General features: G+C 36.4%; 1 protein-coding gene across 5 annotated transcripts in view; it reads left to right on the top strand.

The window, feature by feature from the left end:
* The window catches only part of VPS13D (vacuolar protein sorting 13 homolog D), a 415,828-nt gene that overhangs the window by 370,084 nt on the left and 26,330 nt on the right, over positions 1 to 19,414 (top strand). For all 5 annotated transcript variants that reach the window (XM_007491757.3, XM_007491755.3, XM_016422198.2 and 2 more), the window contains one exon: positions 18,441 to 18,572. In XM_007491757.3, the coding sequence (XP_007491819.2) occupies positions 18,441 to 18,572 (132 nt within the window). The remainder of the gene's footprint in view (positions 1 to 18,440; positions 18,573 to 19,414) is intronic.

Here is a 19,414-nt window from a genome sequence, read left to right as displayed (position 1 = left end):
AAGGGAGGACCTAGTTTCAAATGTGGCCTTAAATACTTTCTACTTGTATGAACTGGGCAAAAAACTTAACCCTAAATTGCCTAGCTCTTGCTAATCTTCTGCCTTGGAACCAATACTTAGTACTAATTCTAAAAGGGAAAATAAGAGTTTTATTTTCTTTAAAGGTTTACCTAGCTTTTTACATAAATTATTTCATTTGAGTGTCCCAGCAACCTTGAGAAATAGTTACCACAAATATTGTTATCCCCCTTTATAGATGCAAAATCTGAGCTGAAATAACTACCCTATGTACACATACATCATTAATGTTAGAGGCAGTATTTGAGTCTAAATCTCCTATGACTCCCAATTCTCCAGTTCTCTTTCTTTCCTCTCTTTAAGGACTCTTAGTACATCAAGAGGTAAAATAATAACTTTGAGTCATAGTGCTTTATGTTTCACTTAGGGTTTCCCCTCACATTAGCCCTGTGAGATAAAGCAGATATTGCTAACCCTGTTTTACAAGCATTGTGACTCAGAGAGATGACCACCATCACATCATAATATAAAGACGGGATTTGAGCACAGCCATCTCTAGCCTCCAAAGTCCAGTACCACCACTGAGTCATTGGTAACAGACTTCTCAACATCCCTCTTCCCACCTTGCTTCCCCTCTCCAAAAAAGGAGCTCTAACTAGTTTGCAAGACTTAAAAATTTTTTGATATGCCTTCCATGAAGAAGGCAACTATCAAGTAAACACAATTAAAAGTAGAAAGCCAAAATGCTGACTCATTTGAGTATTGGTAATGGACATCAGCTTCACGGGCTGCCAGGCAATCTGATCTTTGATGCAAGTGAACCAGTTGATAGATAGTGACTATGGAAGATGGATTGCTCTCCAGAATACTAGCATCACTACATTTATCCTCAACAAGTAATCCTGTCACATAATTATCCTTTATACAACCTTGGCAAGTAAATGGTAGACAACAGATGACCTCCAAATAGGAGCCAGGTACAGTAGAAGGAACACTCATTCCAGACTTAGAGAACCTGAGTTCAAATCTTACCTCAAATCTTACTTCCTATATGTCCTTGGACAAGTCACTTCTCCCTGGGTCTGAAGTTCCTTCCACCTCTATGTCTTATGACCCTATGAATAGCTAAGTGGATAAGCTATATCAACCCAGGTGTCTTATTTGGCTTAAAGAAATAAGAATAGATTGTTTTTGTTTTCCTCTTTATCGTGTTTTAGGACTCCAAGTGTATTTCTAGGCCAGGCTTAGCTGGTAGCAAAGGACAGATGGAGACTTGTTCTGTGCTGATTCCCCTTGATGACTAGGTATCTGTGTTCTTTCATTTGCCATATCAACAACCTTTTCCCTGGGGGTGTAACTGGTGTGTTAAGAGCACCGAGGCCTTAACATCACTACACAGCTGAAGCCCTTACCTTTCCTTAAAGTTCAAAGCACAAGTTCATTTTGTGATGACATTTCAGATTAACTGGTTGATTGGAAGGCCTACTTCTTTCTATATACTGTGAAATTCATAAACCACAGCAGCTGAGGGCTTAAAATGGCCAGCAAACTCCCAGCTGGTGGCAATTAAATCTGCCACAGACCTTTGACTGAACAGAACTGAGGAAGGCAAAGTTACAACATATGCATACAAAAGACGCATTTTGTCAAGCATGTCTATCAAGGGAGAACCACTGTTACTTAATGGAGCTCAGGATGGCGTTTTGGACCCTTTCCGCAAAGCACCTGAAAGTTCAATTCCAAATCATTGACCTCACCAAGTCAATAGCAAAAATAATGTCAGAAAGAATAAAAAGTGGGCTAGATTGTGTTGAGTCCATGTAGCAAAGATGAAAGATGTAGTTTGCTAGTTTCTCTTGATGTGATAACACTTCAGCTTCAGGGTGAGATTGGGTGTTTGGAGATTGTCTTTGGACTCCAAACAGGGGCTTCTTCTCTAGATGGTTGTTTGATAACTAGAACACTTAACAGTCTATTAATGCTGAGTAAGGAGTGGAGGGGTGCATGATTACAATGTAATCAGACCAAAGCACAAACTAGGCAGTCCTTTTTTTCCTTTTTTTTTAAGATAGGAAGAACTTTCCAGAAAGAAGTGGTATGTAGTAGAATGATGTGAAGATGGAGATGAGCATATTGGGTTGAAGGGGGTAGTATTTCCACATCTGGAGTAGATGAATCTCTCTTACATACAGGTAGAAACTGCGGCTAAGAAGATGAAGGAAGATAGATGTCACAAGTCATTGAATTCTAAGGATAGATAAAACTGGAGATCACCTGCCTTCCACTTCCCCAAACCCTTACCCTGCCCCAAACCTCTGAGTAAGAGCATATCACTTTTTTTTTTCTTGTCATCATTAGAATATTATAAAAGAAGGATTTTCCTTTTAGGTACAATCAAAGTTTACCTGTTTTTGTCTTAGCAAGTGGGAAGGATTAGCAAGCCTTGACTGCCAACAGGAACTTCAACTAGCCGGATTTATTCATATGAAATTCGGAACTGTGAAAAGTTTAGCTCAGTGTTAGATTTGTCACAAGAGGGAAAACCTTGGGGAAAACAGGGGAAGTTAGTGACTTGTTTAATAAAGCAGTTAAAAGAAATGAAAGAGATGGTTTATATGCTCAAGGGAGCTACTCTGTGGTTTCATATCCTTCAATTTTGGGTGGTTTTTCTGTTTGCAAGTTAGAAAATGATAAATTGGGGAATAGAAGGAAGGTGGACTCACTGAGGCATTAGAAAAGGGATTGAGAAAGATTATTGGTTCAAAAACCAATTACATAAGAGCTTGCAGGTATTCAGTAATGCTAGGAAAAACATTTTTTTATTTTTTTGTTATGGCTTTATTTACCTTAGGATCGGATTTCCAAGCATTCAGATATAGAAGACAAGTCATTCCCCTACTCCCTTGGGTCACCACTTCACCCTGACCAAAAAAAAATGTATAGAAGTAACCAATCTTTTAAATTATTTTCTTCTACATCTCCCTTATCAACCCCCTATCTCACTCTTCAGGACAGTTCTTTCAAACCTTTTTATCCTTCCTCAGACCTCCCATGATTCCCTTTTCCCCTGCATTTTTAGCCGAAGGTCATGCTTCATATTTTGCAGGGAAAAAATGGAAACCATTTGCCTTGAGCTCCCTTCTTCCTCATTTCATATCACTCACATGCCTTCTGCCACTAGCTCCTTCATCCTAATGTGTCACACAAAGAAACAGCCCTACTTCTTACCAAGGCAACTTCTTTCATTCTTTCTTCTCCAACAGATTGCCCCCTCTCTCATCTCCCTGGCACTTGTATACTCACTCTTTGTCTCTGTCTCTGTCTCTGTCTCTCTCCCTAACCGCCCCCCCTCCCCAGCTCCCTATCACCTGTAGGATCAAAAGCAAAATCCTTTGCTTGATGTTCAAGCCCTTCATAACCTACCACTTTCTTGCCTTTCTAATCTTATATCTTACTCCCCAACATGTATTCTTTGATCCAGTGACACTGGGCTCTTTATTTGTTCCAAGAATAAGGCCCTCTCTCTCATCTCTGCTTATTTTCTCTGTCCTCCATGTGTGGAATATTCTCCCTCCTGATTTCTACCTTATGATTTCCCTAACTTCCTTTAAGTCTCAACTAAAATCTTATTTTTTACAAGAATTCTTCCCAGTCCCTCTTAATTCTAGTGCCTTTTCTCTGTCAGTTATTTCCTATTTATACTGCAGCTAAATGGTAAAGTAGATAGAATGCTAATCCTGGAGTCAGGAAGACCTGAGTTTTAATATAGCTATGTAAACTGTTAAGAGAATGATTTAAGGAATGGGACCAGATGGATAGGTTTGGGCCAGTATCAGAAGATAACAGGTTTGGTAAGGTCAACAGAGTCCAGTACAGGCAGAGCCTGACTCTAAGATGACACACATAGATCACTCAGTGAAGTGGGAAGTAGGTTTTAATAAAAAAGAATAATGGAGCAGGGTATGGGATAACCTAAAGCTAATTGTCCAACTAATACCCCAGGATCTAATATCTCTTCACAGAGATTTCTTCAGAGTGATTTTCCTACTCTAATCCTCCTTAACTGCTTAAATCCCCAGTCCCTGATCTTAACTAAAATAAACTAAACGCCCCCTTAGCTGGTTTTAAGAAAAGGGTCTGTGTAAGCCTGATAGGGCCCAGGGAAGTTCCTAGATCCAAAAGGACTCAGGCCTGGTCTCACAATCAGATGCCAGATGGTTCAGGATCACCAAAAACTGCAGGAGATAAAACTGATCAGCAAAGCAAGCAGGGCAGCAGAGTAGCAGAGCAGTAGGGCAGCCAAACAGCAAAGCAGGATAGGGAATTCATGATAGTATAGGGTAGTATCAGCCACTAAGGAAAAGCAGCCTCTCTCTCCAGGTCAAAACCAGAGAAAGACCCCTAAACCTCTGTTAACTGTCTCTCCCATACTTTTTTTTTCCATTCTAGAATTTTCTCCCTGTTAGTCTCATGCCTCTGCAACTTGCTCTAACCTTCTCTTCTTTATAACAGACCCTGGGCAAGTTATTTAATTGATTGCATCAGCTTCCTTAACTGTGAAATGGGGATAATAAAATAACATCTTCTACCTTGCTGGTTATTGTGAAACTCAAATAAAATAGTGTTTCTAAAACACTCAGCCCAATATTTGACACAAAATAGGCACTATATAAATGCACTGCATTCCTCTTCCTTATATTGTTTGTACACATATGCTTGTCTCTCTCATTAGAATGAAGATAGGAACCATCTTTTTTCCTCTTTTTGTATCTGTAGTGCTTATCATAGTGCCTGATGCATACTAGATGCTTTATAAATGGTAATTGACTGACTGATTCTGAAAAGAAATATGTAGATTATTAATACCAGTTTTCATAACATAATGCCCCAAGGTTTGGTTCATAGTTCTTGTGTCACAAATTTTCTTCATATCTTCTGTTGGCCTATTCATGTCTCTTTTTCCTTCTCTGATATCCCAGAAAAGTGTTTGGTTACTTTGACATGGAAATTCCAAGTATTCAAATAATTTCCTTTCTTTCTTCCCTTTTTTCATTGACACCTTTTGTTTTTGTCTCACAGTTATTTCTGAATTCTAGAACTACTATTCATCCATTTAGCCTTCCAGTATAATAAAGAAAAAACATGTAAGCAAATCAATATATCGAGTAGGTCAGATATATTGAATGCAGCATCTCACATTCTCCCATCTACTTATTCCTCACTTTTTTCTTTTGTTTGATGCCACAAAAAAGGGCTACTATGACTTTTAATGTGTGTGTGTGTGTGTGTGTGTGTGTATACACATGGAATTTCTTTCTCCCTTATAACAAGGTCTTTAACCCTTTCTTATTGTTACAGAGTCAATGAAAATAACTGGTTTCAATAAATGTTTTTATGTAATTGCAAATTATTTCCCAGAATGATTAGACTAATTCAGTTCTACCAAAAGAACTTTCAAGCAGTAGTGTCAGTCTCATAGAAATGGAGGTCACTAACCTGTGTATAAAGATCCTTGGGACGCATACTGACTAAGTTTTTAAATGTAATATTATCTATGTTTCACTATATTTTTATTTTGTTAAACATATCATAATTATATATATTTTTAAACCCTTATCTTCTATCTTAGAATCAAGACTAAGTATCAATTCTAAGGCATGAGTGATAAGGGCTAGCTAATGGTGGTTAAGTGACTTGCTCAGGGTCCCACAGCTAGGAAGTATCTGAGGTCACATTTGAACCCAGGACCTTCCTCCAGAACCAACTATTTATCTGCTGAGCCACTTACCTACTCCTCTCACCCCAATTACATTTTAATCTAGTTTTGGCCATACTTGTACCACATATGACCTGTGGGATTGACACTTCTGATTTAGAGTACCTGTCTTCCTGTAGCCCTTGCAAATTTATCTTTTGCAGCTTGATGACAAGAAAACCTTCCTAGGCTGCCCACAAGTAGAAGGGACTGCATTAGTGGGTGGCAAGTTTCCCTTCCTTGTAGGTCTTCAGACATAGACTGTATGACCAACTGTAGGATCATAAATACAGAGTTTGAAGGAACTGTGCAATCATCTAATCAACCCCCTAACTTTATAGACAAGAAACTGAGACTTAGGAAAATTAAGTGACTTAACCAACCAAGGTCATTCAGGTCTGGCAAAATCAGGATTCAAAATCAGCATCATCCAATCCCAAACCTAATACTCTCCAGTATACCATATTTCCTCTCCATCATTCATTAATTGCTATAATAGGCAATCTTTGTAGGTATGGATTGGACCAGATGAATCACTAAGGTCTCTTCCAGCTTTTGAATAGTTTATTTTTATGATTTTTGGTCTTACAAATTCAGTTGATTAGATATCAGACTTAGATATTGTGATATTGAAATCACTTTAAAAGACTGACATATATTAATTTAAGGTCACCAAGGAATTTACTTACATAATTCCAGGCCTTGGAGAGCCAAAGCAGGGAAAAGGATCAGTCCTTATCACTCACGTGACCAATCTGAAGGAAAGCAGTCTGCGGGACTGCTCCAGCCTCGAACTCAACTCTAGTCCTCCTCACAGGAAGTCCCAAGAACTTCAGAGGCTGTTCTCTACCTCACTTCCTGTATCTCAGATGTGCCAATGGTGGCTCAAGCTTGACCTAGGACCGCCCAGAGGTCTGTCCTTTTTTTGCACATGTGTATTGAAGGCCATATTCTCAAATAATTAAATCTTGAGTTTGCTGCAGCCCTTCCTAATCTTGTTACACTGAGTAGGGTGGAGAATGTAGTTTCCAAGACCTGATTCTGTTATTCTAAGTATCTCTATTGTTATTGTTCAGGAAATAGCTAAATCCAATCTTCTAAAGAATGGTCTGAATAGGGTGGAGTGGTTTTGAAATTCACAATATTTGGTGTATATAATTTTTCTACTTAACACTTTCTCTTATTCTAACAGCAATGATATTGTTCTTGAAAAAGATTTTTAATTTTATATAACTGAAATTGCTTTTCATCTTTTGTGTTCATCTCAAGAGTTTGATTAAGAATTTCCTGCAGATGGAAATAGGTTTTGAGTTATAAAACATGTATAACCCAGTGGAATTGCTTGTCAACTCTGGGAGTGGGGAGGAAAGAGGGAAAGGAGACAATATGAATCATGTAAACTTGGAAAATTTATGTGTAAATTTGTTACTGGAATAAAAAAAATTTTTTTTTAATTTCCTCTAAAATAAAAGTTATAAAAGGTACCTCTTCCTATTTTTAAAAATTTCGTATTTAAGACACATCTATTTGGAACTTAATTATTATATGACATTTATACCATGTAAGAGGCTGATTTAAACCTACCCCCTCCAAAAAAATACCACTCATATCATTTTACTGTCATCTTTTTAAAAGATAATTTCATTTTACTAATTACATGTAATAATTTTCCACATAAGTTTTCTGAACTTATAAGATCCAAATTGTTCCCTTCCCTTCCCAGAGATAATAATAAGCAATTTTATTTTGGTTATACATGTATTATCATACAAAACACATTTCCATGTTGTTTATTGCTGTAAGAAAATATTCGCATAAAACCAAAACCCCAAAATAAAAACTCAAATAAACTAAAGGGAAAAATCTCATGCTTTGATCTGCATTCTGATTCCAACAATTCTTTCTGTGGGAGTGGTCAGCATTCTTTGTCTTAAGTCCTTCATAATTGTCCTGGGTCATTGTATTGCTAAGTCTTTAAGAGAGTAGCTAAGTCTTTCACAGTAAACCAATCTCAGAGTATTGCTGCTACACTGTACAATGCTCTCCTAGTTTTGCTTATTTCACTTTGCATCAGTTCATGTAGGTCTTTCCAACTCATTCTAAAAGTATCCTGTTCATCATTTCTAATAGTACTACATCATCATCATATACCACAATTTGTTCTGCTATTACCCAATTGATGGACATCCTGTCAATTTCCAATTTTTTGCCACCACAAAAAGGGCTGCTATAGTTATTTTTGTACAAGTAGGTCCTTTCCTCCCTTTTTTGATCTCTGGAATACAGACCCAGTAGTGGTATTACTGGATTGAAGAATATGCTTAGTTTTTTAGTCCTGCAGGTATAGTTCCAAATTACTCTTTTATTTTTTTTAAACCCTCACCTTCCATCTTGGAGTCAATACTGTGTATTGTCTCTAAGGCAGAAGAGTAGTAAGGGCTAGGCAATGGGGGTCAAGTGACTTGCCCATGGTCACACAACTAGGAAGTGTCTGAGGTCATATTTGAATCTAGGTCCTCCCGTCTCTAGGCCTGGCTCTCAATCCACTGAGCTACCCAGCTTCCCTCCTCCCCCTCCCCAATTACTCTTCAGAATGGTTGGATCGATTCACAACTCCACTAGCAATGCATCAGTGTCCCAATTTTGCCACATCCCTTCCAACATTTATCACTTTCCCTTACTGTCATATTGGCTAATTTGATAGGTATGAGGTAGTATCTCAGAGTTCGTTTAATTTGCATTTCTCCAATCAAGAGAGATTTATAACATTTTTATATAATTATCAATCTTAATGTTTTGTTCTACCAGATGAATTTCATTATTTTTTCTAATTCTATAAAATAATTGTTATTTTGATTGGTATAGCACTGAATAGCTAAATTAATTTAAGTAAGGTTGTAGTTTCTATTATATTAGCTGAGCCTACCCATGAGCAATTAATGTTTTTTCAGTTGTTTAGATCAGATTTTATTTTTATGAAAAGTGTTTTGTACAATTGGGTTCATCTAATTCCTGTGTTTGCCTTGGGAAATAGATTCCTGTGTGTTTTATGTTGTCTGGAGTTATTTTAAATGGAATTTCTGTTTCTATGTCTTGCTATTGGACTTTATTGGTAATATATTAAAATGTTGATGATTTATGTGGGTTTGTTTTGTAGCCTGCAAGTTTTATTATTATTTCAAATTATTTTTAGTTGGTTCTCTAAATATACTATCATCATATGAAAAGATTGATAGTTTAGTTTCCTCATTGCCTACTTTAACTCCTTCAGTTTCTTTTTCTCCTCTTATTGCTAAAACTGATATTTCTAGTACAATATTTAAATAATAGTGCGGATAATGGGCATCCTTGTTTCACTGATCTTAGATGGGAAAGCATTTCTAACTTATCCCTATTGCAGATGATAATTACTGATAGTTTTAGATAGATATTAACTATTTTGGGAAAGTCCCATTTATTTCTATGTTTTCTAGCATTTTTAATAGGAATGGGCATTGCATTTTGTTGAAGGTTTTTTTTTGCATCTACTGAGTGTGAATCTTAAAATTGCTCAGACTCTACCTTAGAAGATTTGGTTAAGTTATTCCCTTATTGTAACAAATGGAGGTACTTGATCAGGAATGTATTGGGAATTTTAACATTACTCCACCCATACTTGGGCATACTTTAGGGGAAGATAAAGTTGTAAACTCCTTACTGAACAATGAAAAGTCCCCAACTCATACTTATAGTGAAGCTAGAAAGAACCTTAAGCTAGGTCTATTTTTAGATCTAATACAAAAGGGTACTAAGTACCTATAAAGGTTAAATTAATCACTAAAAAGGTCAAGCAACTTACAAAAGGCAAGAGGTGTGAAGTTTTAGTCTAGTCAGAGAAGGTGATAACAAAAGAAGATATGAACTAAGAATGGTCAGTCCTGGGGAAAATGTCTACTGTGATTGGTAGATGTGAAAATTTAGGGGAGGTGACATAAGAGAAATTTCTCTTTAAAAGGAGCTGGCTCTCTGAACTTAGTTGGAATTTGGTGTTAGTTGGAGGAGCTGGGTCTCTGAACTCAGTTCAGGAGTTGAGGATTTCAGTGAAGGACTGGAGTTTGGCTTGGGACAAATCTTGTGGTGAGTGATAAAAGACTGACTAGTCTCTTTTAAGGCGCAGGCTTAGGCCATTTGGCCTAGGCCCTTTTTACTATTTTCTCTTATACTCTCTCTCTCTCTCCCTTCCCTTAATTCCTTCATTTGTATTAATTAAGATCTCCATAAAACTCAGCTGACTTGGGTATTTTCATATTTGGGAATTTTTCCCATATTGACCACTTATTTTTTATTTAAATCAAGACACTAAAAATTATCTTTATAGTTTTGGCAATTCACAGTCTTGAAACCCACATTTTCGTGGTTACATGAGATAGTCATGTGATTGGTTTCTGTTAGTTATGTTATTGATTGATATGATCAATTCTGCTGGTAATTTTCCTAATATTAAACCAGCCTTTCATTTCTGGTATAAATCTCACATGGGCATAATAAATGATCCTTGTGATATACTTCTAAAGTCTCTTTGCAAGTATTTTATTTTGTTTTTAAATTTAAAAAAAATTTTTCCTCCATGGTTACATGATTCATGTTATCTCCCTTCTCTCTCCCCTCCAAGCTGACAAGTAATCGCACTGGGTTATACATGTATTATCACTTAAAACCCATTTCCACTTTATTCATTTTTGTAGTAATCTTTTAAAACCAATACCCCAATTATGTACCCATATAAACAGGTGATAAATCATATTTTCTTCTGCAACTGTTCTTTCTCTAGCTGTGAATAGCATTCTTTCTCACAAGTCCCTCAGAATTGTCCTGGATCATTTGATATGTTGTCTCCTCACTGTCATTCTTGTTAATGAAATTATTGATTGTTTCTATAACTTGTTCTTTGATCCACCCTTTTTTAGAATTGAAATATTTAGTTTCCAATTAATTTTTAATTTTTCTTCCCATGAGCCCTCATTGATCATAATTTTTATTACATTATGATCTGAAAAGGATGCATTTATTATTTCTTCTTTTCTGTGTTTAGTTGTGAAGTTTTTATGCCCTGATCCACAGTCATTTTTTTGTGTTTATACCATGTCTTGATGAAAAGAAGTTATATTCCTATTTATCCCTATTCAATTTTCTCCAGAGATTTCTTAGGTCTAATTTTTCTAAAATTTCATTCACTTTCTAGACTTCTTTCTTGTTTATTTTTCAGTTAGATTTATCTAGTTCTGAGAAGGGAAGTCTCCCACTAGAATAGTTTTATTGTCTATTTCCTCCTGAAGTTCATGATATCTTTACAAATTTGAAGGCCATACATACCCTTTGATGGATATTTGTGTAGTATTGATATTACTACATTATTTATGGTACTTTTTATCATGATGTAATTTCCTTCCTTATCTATTTTAATTATATCTATTTTTGCTTTTACTTTACTTCAGCTGAAGCATGATAAATTCTGCCAACTATATATTCCCATCCATCTTATTTTCTCTTTTTTTATCCTGCTCTTGCCCTTTCCTTTCACTCTATCTTTCTCCCCATTTTTTTCCTTTTAATCATGCCCATCCCTTCTTATCCTCCCCCACCAACTCCTAGTCCTATTCCCCTCTTGACTTCTCTGTAGGCTAAGATAGGATTCTATAACCAAATGAGTGTTTGTTCCCTCTCTGAACCAAATCCAATGAAAATAATATTTAAGTATTGCACATTGATGTCATCTTTTCCACCTCTGTCATAGTTGTTTCATTCTTCTTTAGATGATATAATCTACCTCATTTTACCTCTCTCTTCCCTATTTTCTCAGTGCAGTTCTCTTTTCCCTGTGCAATCTTCTTTTCCCCACCTTGATTTTTTGTGTGTGTGTATATCATGTCACCCTAAACAGTTTACTCCTGAACCCTCCGATTAACTACTTCCTAACTCTTTCTAACTGCTCTAATAATGATAAAAAATTTTAAGAGTTACAAATATCATCATATCATGTAGGAAAATATAGACAGTTCAACCTTTCTGAATTTCCTAAATTTTCTCTAATTCACCTTTTTATGTTTCCCTTGGTCTTGTATTTGGATATCAAATTTTCTATGTAGATCTGTTTGTTTGTTTGTTTTTTTCATTAGGAATGTTTTTTTCTAAAATTGACCATTTTTTTTCTCCTGAAAGAATATACTCAGTTTTGCCGGGTAGGTGATTCTTAGTTGTAAACCTAGTTCCTTTGTCTTCTGGAATATCATATTCTAGGCCTTTCTATCCTTTAACGTAGAAGCTGCTAAGTCTTGTGTTATCCTGACTGTGGCTCCCTAATTGAATTGTTTCTTTCTGTCTGCCTCCTTTTCTTCAGAGCTTTTGAAGTTGGCTATAATATTCCTGTTCCTTCTCTGCCATCTTAGCTTTACCTCCTTACTGTCATCTTATATCACTTCTCCTACCCTCAATGTGTCTTGTCAAGATCCATTGAGGTCCCTGGTTAGGTAAATCATATTCTTGAGATAGAGTTCTTTCTCTTTTATACTTGAGACTGTTGAAAGCTTGACTAGATTGCCATTCTATATTTCAGGGCTTTCTAGTTGTTCGTTCTAAGAATCACAAACCAGATTGTCTACATTGAAAGAGAACTCAGCGGCCATCTAATGTTATTTTTTAAAAGTATCCCTAACTCAACATACCTTATAGTTACACAGTCTTTCCTTCGAAATCCCAAATGATGGGAAACACATCCTCTGTCTTTTAAGGCAACCCATTCAGCCATTGGGTACTTCTTAGTTGTTAGGATGTTTTTCCCTGAGTCAAGCTGAAGTTTTCCTCTTTACAACTTCTACTCTTTGCTTCAAACTCTGTCTTTAAGGTCTAAATCAAACAAATCTAAAATCCTATTCTAGGTTTTAGTCCTTCAAATACTTGAACATAGAGCTCATATCCTCCCCTACCACTACTAGTTTTCTCTTCTCCAGGCTAAATACCCTCAGTTCCTTCAGCTGATCTTCATGTGACACAAAGCCATTCACCTAAAAACTAGAAACACTTCATGTTCCTGGTTCCCCTTCCCAGACTTGTTCCAACTTCTCAGTGCCCTTCATATATAGTGAGACCCCAGACTAAATACTCTTTCTAGATGTAGTCTAACCAATGTAGAGGATAACAGGAATATCACCATCATTTTCCTAGTGTGGCATAGTAGAAGCTGGACCACCAAAATACAATCCATCTCATATTAAATCTATCTTTTGAATCCGTGTGTAAAACATTTATATTTATTTTTATTTTATTTCATTTAGATACATTCCAAAGTTCTAGCCTGTCAAGATCTTTTTGGATTCTGACATTGTCATTCAGTGAGTTCCTTTATCACCCCTAATTTATGTCATCTGCAGTTTTTAAAACCTTGCAATCTTTTCTTTTATCCTAATAATTGGTCAAAATGTTAAATAGCATAGGACCTAGGGTCAAATATTAAGAGCCCTGCACTAGAGGGAGACCTCCTTCCCAGTTGACTTGTCATTAATAGATCTTGGAACCATTCCACAAGTTCTGCAACTTTCACATTCCCAATCCCATCTTTTCCACAAGGATAACCTGAAGATCTTAGTCAAATGCTTTATAAAATCTAAGGAAACTATTTATAGGTTTCCATTCTTCTGTTATTTTAGTATTTACATAGGGGAAAATCCTAATTTCAACAACATTGGAATAATCTGTCTAATATTTAGGAGATAAATACTAGGGAATTGCATGAAGAACTGAGAGGTTAAATGATTTGCCCAAGATCACCCAGCTAGTAGGAGTCAGAGAAAGGATTCATACAAAAGTTTTCCTGATTCTATGCTCAGCATTCTTCCCACTGCTCCAATTCTTCTCTACCAGTTTAGTTACTCTATCTAAAATGGAAATGAGGTTAGTCTGCATGACCTGTTCTTGATAAAACCATAATGTTCACCATTATTTTTCACATATGACTGGCAGTGACCCAACTATCACATCTGGCAGTTCTCTTGATTACCCTAGATTACCCTAGGCAAAGTACCTTGACTTAATCTAGGTGCTTAATTCTTAACACCTCCTCACTTGTCATGGTTATCAATGTCCCATTAGTCATTTTTGTTCAGTAATTTTCAGAGAAGACAAATGTAAAATAAGAATTGAGCAAATTACTATTGAAAAGCAATTTAGCGAATATGAGCAAACAACTCTCAAATGTAGAATGGTATATATCACTAAAAGAAATGCTATATAAAAAAAACCCTGAGGCTTTGCCTCAAACCCAGCAAATTGCAAAAGTGATAAAGGATGGGAATAGTCAATATTTTAGGGGCTATGAAAAGGCTATCACATTAATGCATCATGGACAAAATCGTGAATTAGTGCAGCCATTCTGGAAAGCAATTTGGAATTATTAAAATAACTTGGCAAAAATGTTTATTCCCCTGGACCAGGAAATTTTATTGGTAGGCACATATTCCAAGGAAGTCATTGCCAAAAACAGGCAAAGAGAACAAAACCAATGATTGCTAGGTGCACTGACAAAAAGCCAATGAGAGGGGGCAGTCTCCTTTAGCATAAGAGTATACATACGAAACAATGCATTCAAGTTCAATTTAGTACATCCCAAAGTTCACTCTGGATCTTCTGGTGCAGCATATGGTTTCTGCAGGCATCTTTATGGCGCCTTCTCCAAAAGTTCGCATTCTGGATTCTGGGAGGTAGCAAGTTTCTTACCCTAAAATTACTCTCAAAAGAATTTAAACTTTGCATTATAGGATAATAACACATTTCCCCCCCTGAGGAGGATGGTGACAAACACAGAAAGCACTCAGGGATGCATGGCTGAGTTATGAGGCATATGAATCAATTGGCAAAAAGAAATCAAAACATCAAAAAAAATTCAAATAAAAGTGAAAAAATAATTTCTGGATGAAATATAGAATATCAAAGTCTTATGTGTAAAAATTCTAAGCAAAGGAAAAATAAACCTATAACATGTCCTTGAATCTGGGCCTGATTAAAGTGATTTAAGCAATTATGCACTTACCCAGTCAGTAGCCAAAACTACAGAACGTTTGCCACACTATGAAAGACAGAAAAGGGACTGGATTTTTTGCAGCAAATTGGGAAATAGCATTTCTTAGTCTGATTTTATCTTTTCACTCAGGGATCCTGGAGCCAGGATGGCAGCCAAAGTAAGGTGCTTGGTAGAATGTGGCTCAGAGAAGACCTGTGTCTGACATATGTCAAAACAGCCACAACCTCAAGCTCCATACAAGTTCTAGTCCTCTTGTCTTGGCTCAAAATTTTATCAATCCCCCTGGGATTGGTTGGTCTCTTTGACATTGTGCTCGATAGGCACTATGCAGGTTAGCTTTTTGCTTCTTTGGCACTGTGTAGTGGTTCTTTTTGTATTCCCTTCTCCTGGAATCAGACAGAATCATTAAGCAAAGTCCCATAATTTTTTAAAAACAATCAATGGCATTATTTCTGTAGTCTAAAGCTTTTGGGATATATACCTACCCTAGGGTTAATAGACATTTTTAAACTTACCCTAGTGCAAAATCAGAAAACCTTAAAAATGCTGGTAGCATGTGCTTCTAGTTCAAAAAAGGAGAGAAAAGAAAATCAAACTCAAATACTGTATTTCACATACCAGGAAGAAATATAATTTTAAAATGTTTTAAAAATAAAAAATATATAGCTTATAATCAGTGATACACTATGTCAGCCAAGGAACAGTAGAATACAAAGGTTTCTCACCCCCAAAATGAGATCTATTTCCTTTAACTTGGCCATGATTCCAGTGTGAGTGCATATGATTTTTACAAAGTAACAGCTTTATAAAACAGTAGTACAATAGGTAATGCACATTCAAAGAAGTACCAAAATTCACAATAGCACAGTTAATGACAATAGCAAACAAAATCACTCTCATATAGGATTCACATGAGTCTCTATATAGCCACTTGCTGTGTGACATTTTAAAAACCTATGAAATGATGGATACTTGTCACAAGTTCTACAGATGTTGCAAATTTTTCAACCTTGACAAAGATATTTTTAACAAAGTCTATTAATGCCACCATTCCAAAATTTGGCAGAAGAGCATAGAAGAAACACAAACCTCTGTACTGCTGATGAAAACCTTTTGGGATCTAAAACATCACCAAGGATCTAGATTGTTCTGGTAGAAGTAGATTAAACTGAAGAGTTAAAATATGCAGAAACTACTTTGGCTTCATGCTTTATGGCTTTTGTGGCAGGAACTTATATTTTGTTCTCTACCTTTTATTCAACATTCCTTTTTAATATATATAAAACTATCATTCAGAAGCTAGTAGCTATCTAAAAATCATTTCTGAAGACCCCTTAAAATTAATTGAGATATTTAGCTCATTAAATTCTCCAAAGGTTGTATACAATTATAACCAGTTTTGATGGAGTCCATCCATCATCTATGTGACAATTAACAAAGATAAAAAGGAACAAAAGGCTATATAAGCAATATATGACCTCAGTGGATTAGGTGACAAATCCAGCATATATAAGGAGTTATGGTTTTGCCATTGAAGAGAGTTTGTGTAAGGTGTTCATGGGATTTCACAATTTTATGTTCTAAAGTACAGACAGAGGGGAAAGGTACAAATAAAGATAATAGAATAGAATATATCTAATAGCCAAAACACAATAGCTTAAAATAATTCAGTGTAACAGAAAGATATTGATCAGATTAATATTTTAACTTAAAAAATTAGATCTTAAAACAATCAGCAAATACAATAAGTGTGACTGGATAAAGACAGTGAATTCAAAAGTCCTTTTGTCCAATTCCAATAGACTTCTTCACTATTATGGAGGAGAAACAAAACTCAAAAAGGTAACATCAATAAACTTTCAGATCTCTTTAAAGTTCTTTCCCTCCCCAGAATCAATTATCCATTCAGATTCCTTTTGTCAAACCCCTGGAGTTCCCCATACATGCACTGGGCAGAATATCCATTCTGCATGTTGAGAGTATTTAAGATTTTCAAAACATCAAAATATTCCAGTTTGGTCTGTAATTCAAGCAGCCTAGCTTATTCCTGCATATTCTGAAGAAGTAAATAAAATGGGGAAATATGCAATGAAAATAAAAACTGCCAGTTAAAGAATTAAGCATAGCCAATGTGCACTTGTTAGCTCTACCAACTCAAACTGTTCTTTCAGAGTTTCAAGCATGCTTTGTAACAGTATTATTCCTCAAAAAAAAAAAAAGAGGGCTGAATCCATTTTATTAACAAGTAAACAAAAAGACCCGGACTTGAAGGAAAAAGTCTTTTCAGGTGTTTGCTAGAGGGCTTTTTTAAAAGCTATTCTCCTGTGCCCTCTTCCCTAAGGGCAAAATTTCTGGAGAGAAACAATAGCATATTTGCATATGAGAGGCTGCTTCTCTGGGTGTTTTTGGTTAAAAAGAAAAAGGGGGGGGGGGGGAATCAGATAAAAAATCCCCAAAACTCCAACTTCAAATCCACTGATTTGTTCTATCTGCCCTCCCTGTTATAGAGGGTTGTAAGGTGTGTGTGGGGGGGGTGGGGGAATAGCAGGATCAATTTAGGAATTTAGCTTAGAAACTTGAAGGGGTGTGGGGCTGAATAGCAAGTTTTGCTGTTCCATACTATGTTCCCCTGATGAAAAAAACGACCAGAAAAGGCTAGAAACCCACATTGGGGGCAGGGAGAGGGGAGGTGGAAGGATTTGTATGGCATCCTCTGTAGATCCAAGAAGGTGCTTCTAAACTCCAAACAGCTCTCAGACTTTCCAGCACACCTCAGCAATACGAAGGCCAGGGCAGGAGAAGCAATGGTTGTGAAGGTACATGCAGCAGTAGCAGAGGCAGCTGTGAGCTGAACCAAAGGCTCACTGAGCAAGGCAGTTACCCAGCTCTCCTCTTTTGTCCTGGGCTGAGGCAGTAGCAGTGGTGGTGGGAGCAGCAGTGGGCAAAGACCCTTAGCCCCTGCTTCCACTCTCATGGTGCGTGGGTTCACAGCACCAGGTAAACTTAGTATCTTTACTGCAAGGCTATCTGCTCAAAAAATTTGAGAATTTGTTTCCCAAAGTGGTTGTCTATAAATGTAAGAGTAAAAATTAATATACAATAACTCACAAGTATCATATTTAATAAAATTTGTTAATAATAACTAAAATAAAAAAGAGTAAAAAGGAAGCAAACTCAGCTGCGATCGCTAGAGGAGAGAGAGAGAGAGAGAGAGAGAGATAGAGAGTTACAGCCAACTTTATACAAAACATGACCTCAACATGGTAGAGAAAGGAGAGGAATTCTGGGAAATACTAAAGGAATTCTGGGGAATGTAATTCAAAGGTACAAAATTCCCATTTATACAAAGCATAGGAAGTCTCACAGGAACTGATATAAAAGGATGGAAGCAGAGCCAGGAGAATAGTGTGCCAGAGTGGTTACAGCAAAGTAAACAGAAAGCAATCAAATAGTAGAACTCAAAAGACTCTTGGGTACCAGATTTAGGGGTAGCATAGCATGATGGGGAGATAGAGAGCAGCAGAGCAAAGAGTGAAACCCTGATCCTACCTAACTTCTAGTCATTAAAAAAAATTTTTTTTCCATTTCACTGTATTTTGGTTTTTATTCCTTCAGGACCCAAGCCCAGAGAGTACGGAAACCCCGCTGCTGTACAGGTCCCCAAGGACTGCTTCCCAGGTACTCAGAGAGCCAAGCTGATGGGCAGGAGCAGTTATTCAGATTAACAGACAACATACAAGATGAGTTGTAAGTAGGAATACTAAATTATTTTTGTTTGTCCATAGAGGACTTTGTCTTTCAATGTTAGACATGTTTTTATCCTAAAATCAAGCTGATGTGAGCATGTCAAATTAATCCTTTAGTTTTCATCTATATGGCTATGGTCATCAGACTACTAGCTCAAACTTATTGGGAATTTAGTCTGTTGAAACTGGTCAAAGGACCTTTGCTTCAAATGTTGGTTTATAAATCCAGCTAAAGAGCCTTATAAAAAGCCATTTGCCTAGAGAAATCAATTATTTATTCTTGGCAAGTAGAAAAAAACACTGGTTTCATTTCTTTAAAAAGTCTATTTAAGTGTACTTCCTTTAAGCAAATGTAGGTTGTTGAAAATTATTGGTTGGTAAATGTTTTATTAAACTCCTAACCTGTAAAAATGATCTTCAAGTGCCACAAATATTGCTACAAATAATACTGGACTGAGTTGATTGATGCTGTTCGATATGTCTTTTTATTCTTAGATCAGTGCTTAAATGTGAAAATCAGGGACCAAATTTATCTGCAGAAGGAATTCGTTTTGCTCATTTGTGGGTGGTGGCTTCTTGCAAAGTCAACCAAATGCTTAATTTCTTCCTTTGGCATTTGTCAGAGTGCTTTTCTGAGAGTAAAAAGTGTATCTAGTCCTCAACCATATGTGTAGTCTTCAGGAGAAAAAATGTTACAAGATAGCATTGATCTTCCTGTTGTTCTAACATGGCCCCAGTTCTGATCATTAATTCCACTTCCCTAAATTATCCATGAAACTTCATTTGGATAAAGGCATCTTTACTTCCTGTATATTTTTGCCTAGTGTTTTGTGCCTCTGGTCA

Source organism: Monodelphis domestica, chromosome 4 (assembly GCF_027887165.1).
Source record: "Monodelphis domestica isolate mMonDom1 chromosome 4, mMonDom1.pri, whole genome shotgun sequence".
Taxonomy (NCBI): domain Eukaryota; kingdom Metazoa; phylum Chordata; class Mammalia; order Didelphimorphia; family Didelphidae; genus Monodelphis; species Monodelphis domestica.
This window is presented reverse-complemented; position numbering and strand designations above follow the sequence as displayed.